At 31.3% G+C, this 6284-nt stretch overlaps 1 protein-coding gene across 22 annotated transcripts in view; it reads right to left on the bottom strand.

The window, feature by feature from the left end:
• Window positions 1–6284, bottom strand: part of LOC145261142 (neogenin-like) — a 396586-nt gene that overhangs the window by 126144 nt on the left and 264158 nt on the right. For 12 of the 22 annotated variants that reach the window (XM_080119417.1, XM_080119425.1, XM_080119418.1 and 9 more), the window contains 2 exons: window positions 5918–6156; window positions 1–54 (listed from right to left, as the gene is read on the bottom strand). The exon at window positions 1–54 is cut by the window's left edge and continues 57 nt beyond it. In XM_080119417.1, the coding sequence (XP_079975543.1) occupies window positions 1–54; window positions 5918–6156 (293 nt within the window). The remainder of the gene's footprint in view (window positions 55–5917; window positions 6157–6284) is intronic. The other 10 variants (XM_080119423.1, XM_080119424.1, XM_080119429.1 and 7 more) reach the window with 1 other exon arrangement.

The following is a 6284-nucleotide window of genomic DNA, read 5'->3' as shown; positions in this document are numbered from 1 at the left end:
TGATACTCCTCGGATATCTCTCATCTGAGGCTGGTGACAGGTAGCTTGGATCTCCTGTGCAAATGACAACAGAAAGGATGACGTGAAGTACTGCATACAGAACTGGGTTAGGACACAACTGAGTATAGGACACAGACGGACGGACAACATTTAGCACGCCTCTGCAACCAGACCATCATTAATTAAAAACAACATTTTTTAAAGAGTACAATTTTAGAGTGGATACTCTAATATTTATAATTTCAGGGTTAGTCCTATAATATTAAAAATTATAGGTAAGCTAATTGCCAAATTTTTTTTAAAGATAATTACTCTAATATCTACTATTATAGTATGGGTATGCTAATAAACATTCTTAAAAAGATGTGTGTTTGAATATATATCTTTTAAAAGATGGATACTCTTGATGTACATTTTAAAAAACTGGCATTTAAAATCTTTCACCTATTACATGATTTAGTTACAGGTGTCACCATCTTTCTTATCTCTGTATTAAACTTCGTTTTGTATATGTTTTCATTTTTAATTTAAAAGAGAGGCACGAAAAGGGGAGATAATTCAAACTGCTTTTGTGTGAGTGTGAGAAGAGGAGATAAATATGATAATAATACAAACTTGGGTGTTCCTACACTATCAGAACGAAATTTTGTAGTCGATAAATGGAATTTTCAGATAAAAGAAAAACAATAGTTTCTACTGAGATTTTTATGTCAATTCTAATAAATTACCATGTTAGCTATAATAATATATACAAAATCTGCAAGAATTAAAATATCATATTTAAGAATACTTTATGACCGGGCTTTGCCAGGCATTCATACTAGCTTAGATAAATACTTTTGCAGTTTTAACAAAAAAGCTACAGTAATATCAGAGCATCTCCATTTACACTGAACATCTACGGAATGCCAACATCAATATATTACATATAAATAAATCCCCTGTGGAATTTCCACAGGTCCCGCTAGTAAAACAAAAATCTAATGAAAGAAAATATATTCCAAAAATAACTTAAATTGATCAAGTAGTTTTATTTTTAAATAAGAAAATCAAATTTTATGAGTAACTAAAAAGCAGCTGTCTTGTCTAGCATTTTGAAAAAACAAAAAAATAGGAGATAACTCAACAATAACTCAAACTTCCCAGATTTATGTTGTAATGCTTACGAATCCTCATTAATTGCTTAAAAATGATTTTCTTTATAAAAATAAAACTACTTGATCAATTTACTTGATTTTTGGAACATGATATTTTTGTTTAGTCATGAGCCTGTGCATTATAGAGGTTTTTCTCTATTTTTTAATATAGGGGAAATTCTGGACAGGAATGGAATTATCTCCCCCTTTCATATCACTCTTTTAAATTGAGGACAAATATATTTTATATATACACAACGATGTAGAAGCACCTTATTTTCAAATATGTGTGCACTCCTAAAATATTTTTTGTACTGATATGCTTTACGCATTGATAAACATTGTTATAGTTCATATATGTTGATATATAAATTAAAAGAAAATACGAAAATATGCATAAGTTTGTTGCGCATAGCTCTGAATAGTGTGACATCTGTCACATGACTTTCTAAAAAATTTTTTTCAATAAACATGGCAATTAGCAAGGAGTATGTTGTGGCTTGTTTGAAGCATTGTTTAACGGATAAAAGGTATTTTTGAAGGCTTGACAATGCAGGAATGTACGATCGTCGTAAACAGATAAATAAACAAATAATAAATACTTCAATAATATTTTTTTTTATTTACCTGATTGTATGTTGCTTTTTCTTTTCTTTGCTTTTTTTTTTTTAAACTGTAGATGGTATTTATTCCAAAGAATTTTTCAAGAGCATCTCTCATCATCAGTTGGTAGAAACGTATATCCACTCTCTAAGCTGTCAACTGTAAAGCAGCTGTTGTGTTTAAAATTTTTTTAAATCAAACGCTTTAATTTAAAAAAAAAATTTAAATACTACGGTCGCTTTACAGTTGACAGCTTAAAGAGTGGATATATGTTTCTTCCAACTGACGATGAGAGATGCTCTCAAAAGATTCATTGGAATAAATACCATCTACAGTTGAGAAAAAAAAAGAAAAGAAAAAACGAACATCTACAATCAGGTAAATAAAAAAATATTATCAAATTATTTATTATTTGTTTATTTATCTGCTTACGACGATCGTACATTCCTGCATTATCAAGCCTTCAAAAACACCTTTTATGGTAATTAGCATTTTTGGGGGAAGGGCATGTGTAAAAAGATAGCAAAAAAAATTAAAAAAAGTCTGAAAATTTTACCCTCCCCCTATCCTTCAAAAGTTGGGTAGCAATACTAGTATTAATATTGATCCTCACAACACAACAAAACAAAACAAAACAAAACTTGACACACAGAAACAACACCAAAGATGAATAAGTGTCGGCATTGGGGGAAGCATGAATAGAAAATGGATAAGACAACATTTGCGAGAGTGTAAAGGGCAGGGAAAGTGTTCAGAAACATGCAAACTCATATAGCAGGGTGTGGAGTGGGAAGGACAGAATATAAAAAGAAAAGAAAACAAGGTAAACAATAAATAAAATAAAACAATTATAGACATATATAAAAAAAATTAAGGCCCCTCTCTAAAAATTCAACATAATTTTCTACAATTATTATTTATTAGCGTTTTCTTCACCAACTTGTATAATTTACTATTAATGATCATATATCTTAAGAAAGTGGACACATTATAAATCGCCTTTCAGTTATGTTTAAGATCACTGTTTTAAACCTGGTATGGTTGATGATTTCTTTTGAATATATACTGAATTATCTCCCTTTATACACTACCATATAAGGCTTATGCAATATGCATATGTTATTTTTTGTATTATTTGGACTATTATTCTCATCTTGGTTGTTTTTTTTTTTTTTTTCCACAACGTTTCAGTTGATATAACCTCCGACCATCTTCAGGTGTATTTACACTGGACGTTATCGGTGAATAGTGAAAAATGTTCATTTTTTGGGAGTCTTGCAGTTAAGCCCGGCAACGTCGAAAGTAAGTTCGACAACTCGAGAAGGGTCATATCAGTATTTACACTGTCAAATCATGCGTTATTTTGTTAAGAAAATTATATCGAACAAATTGGAAGTAACCACTTCATTAAATAAAGTAAACGAACAAAATATACATTTTTATGTATTTATAATTATTTATTTAACAGAAAAATGAAACAATTTTTAGAAAGTGTATTATTTTCTTAACAGAAAAAATATAATATAAAAAAAACTGAAACTGTCATGTGTAAAGTGTAAAACTTGAAATAAAATATTTTAAAAAACTTTGAAAACATTAATAATTCATAATATAGTGATAAAACTTTAATAATTCGTAATAATCGTGATTTGACAATTTTATTCTCAAATTAAATAAAAAAAAATGTTAAAATATTTTTTTTAAAACTGTGAAACTTTGCTGTGCATAATAAAAGAAAATAAAAAGAAAAATATTTAAATAAATTTTTTAATATTTTTTTATCAAATATTAATTAAATATTTTTTATTTTATTTTTTAAAACTTTATTAATTCGTAATATCGTGATTTAACGGTGTAAATACTGATGTGACTGTTCTAGAGTTGTCGAACTTTGCCGGGCTTAACTGCAAAGCTGCCCATTTTTTTACTTTCCCAACAAACATAGCCGTTAGAAATTCAAAACGCAATTAGCGCCAAGTCTATTTCTTTTTTCTTTTTCTTTTTTTAATAAATCCGGGTCTATTCTGTTAATTATTAACCCTTACCTCAAAAATATACATTCATCATATGCATAAGTTATTTAGCATATGGCATGCAGCAATATAAAACTATATCATGGATGAAATAACAAATAATGACGATGACGATGATGATGAAGAAAAGAAAACATGCAGTAAAAATGTGTTCTTTTTTACCTTCATTACTGAAGAGGTAACACCAAATTTTTTTTTTTTTTGCCTGCGAAAATTTTTCCATATATTTCAAAATTCCATAATCCAATTTTAAAACTAAAAAAGTGCACTGTAAAATTATACTTAGTTGACTGACAAATATTTCAGTAGAGTTGATTTATTAACCTGTGCTCCTGCTAATGTTTTCCTCTCCCCTCAGACTCCGATATGTCTGGTAACCATGCTATATTACATATTAGATACTAGCCTGTGTTCCCCGCATTGCCAGGGTGTTTAGAGGTGCGTGTTAAGCAAAAAAAAAGTGCTTAAGTCTGCAAAGGTCAACTGTCAACTTTGACCTCTTACCAGCCAAATTTTCGCACAAAAACTGATTTATTCCAGTTATCTCATGTTTCCTCAAGAGTCTCGTCTACATCTTTTTCTTTCAGCCTACGCTTCTGGTTTGTCGAAAACTCCTAGACTGACTAAACTTCTTGTCTTTGACTTGTCAGTTTCAGTGACGTAGCCGATTAAAGGACATATCTCCTTAACATGACCTCTGGTCACCTATCCAAATGTGGCGTGAACAGTGCCACTTATCAATTAGTATTTTGGATTTCTAAATTCTTATGTTTATAGATAAGTACAGCTAAATCTATAAACATATCACTTTTTTTTTTTTTTTACAGTGATCACCACTTATCAAGGCCCGGAAGCCACTCAGGGATAAGGGTTATTGCAAGTACATTAAGTTAGTGTGGAGATTTGATGAAGTATTTACTTAAGGGGGCGGTTCATTAGGAATTTGTTAACATTGGACTTGAAGACATCCAAGCTGTAGTCCGGTGGGAAGCAGGCAGACGGAACAGAGTTCCACAGGCATGCAACTTTCAGCTAAACTTATTTTACCAAAACAATATTTCTATTCTTAGCATAGCAAGGTGTTGTCCACTTATCGATAGATCGATAGATAGATAGATAGATAATAGCTAATTAACACTTTTAACCCTGCCATTATCTAACATACCGATTTGATATTACGTTTTTGAATTTTTGAGATGAGAATTTATTATTCATATTTTTTGAATGAGAATGATAGTCCAAACAATACAAATAATCAATCCTCATCTCAAAAATTTCAAATCATAACTCTAATGAACTATCTAGAAAAGCAGAGAATAAAAAAAAAAAATATACAAAATTTAATATTTATCATGGCAAGTGCTTGTCTGAGCTCAAATCTATGGTCTCCCTTTGCCAAACTTTCATGAAAAACAGTCATCTAGCTGAAACCACTATCAATAATTCCCTCCACTCTTTATCTGTGCCTAGACCTAAACGTAGATTCCATGAACAAAGCTTCTTTCTTAGAACTGCACGCCTGTGGAACTCTCATTCGTTTGCCTGCTTTCTCAGCCGACTACAATATGGTCGTCTTCAAGTCCAACGTAAACAAGTTCTTGATGAACCGCCCCCCCCCTTAAGTAATCCAATTTACCAAATTTCCACTACTAACGATTACTACGAGATTGTCCTATTGACTACAGTATACTCAATAACCCTGATCCTCAAGTAGCCTCCAGGCCTTGATAAGTAATGACTCCATTGTAAAAAAAAAATACACATTTGTTCGATATAACTGAATGTCTGTATATGTGTGCGTGTTAAAAGTTAGAGGATCTAAGATCTAAAAGTGTATAACAATGTAAAATTTACCATGGACGACAATGGAAGTGTTCCTGAATCTATATGAATAAACATTCGTCAACCCAAAAATTCAAAAATGTTCATGGACGTTTTTCTAATGTTGGATCTGAATTTATATATATATATATAAAAATCCTGAATTTTGGTAGAGTTTCTTCCATTTTTATATTAATTTAGGTCTGTATCGATCTGCTTTATTGATCTGGAGTTGCTTACTAAGAATGTAAGTTAACCCCCTCCCATCACCACCAAAAAAAAAAAAAAAATACAACAAAAAAACAAAACAAAATGTCTACTTACCTACAAACGAATTTCTACGCTTTTCAATATCCATGCCTGGTGGCATTTCTTCACCTTTAGAGCATTCTGGGTTCCTCTGGACAGGAGGTGGTGGAGCGGAGGGGTCTCGTGTGTCAGACTTGTCTAAATTCTTCATTTCCACGTGGTCATGGTGGATCCACAAATCTGGCGGCTTCACATCTTTGGGCGTCGGTGCCTTGGTTGTCTTACCCTTGGCAGGAGACATGTAGTTGCCAGAGCTAGATAGAAGAGAAAATAAGATGGCATAAAAATTATAATAATAATGTGCACGTGTGTGTGTGTGTGTGTGTGTAAGGCAGCATAAAAAATACACAGAAAATTTTGTGTAGCTTAATTGCCCTATATA

The sequence above is a fragment of the Euprymna scolopes genome, chromosome 37 (genome assembly GCF_053919585.1).
Source record: "Euprymna scolopes isolate OS-2025 chromosome 37, ASM5391958v1, whole genome shotgun sequence".
Lineage (NCBI taxonomy): Eukaryota > Metazoa > Mollusca > Cephalopoda > Sepiida > Sepiolidae > Euprymna > Euprymna scolopes.
This window is presented reverse-complemented; position numbering and strand designations above follow the sequence as displayed.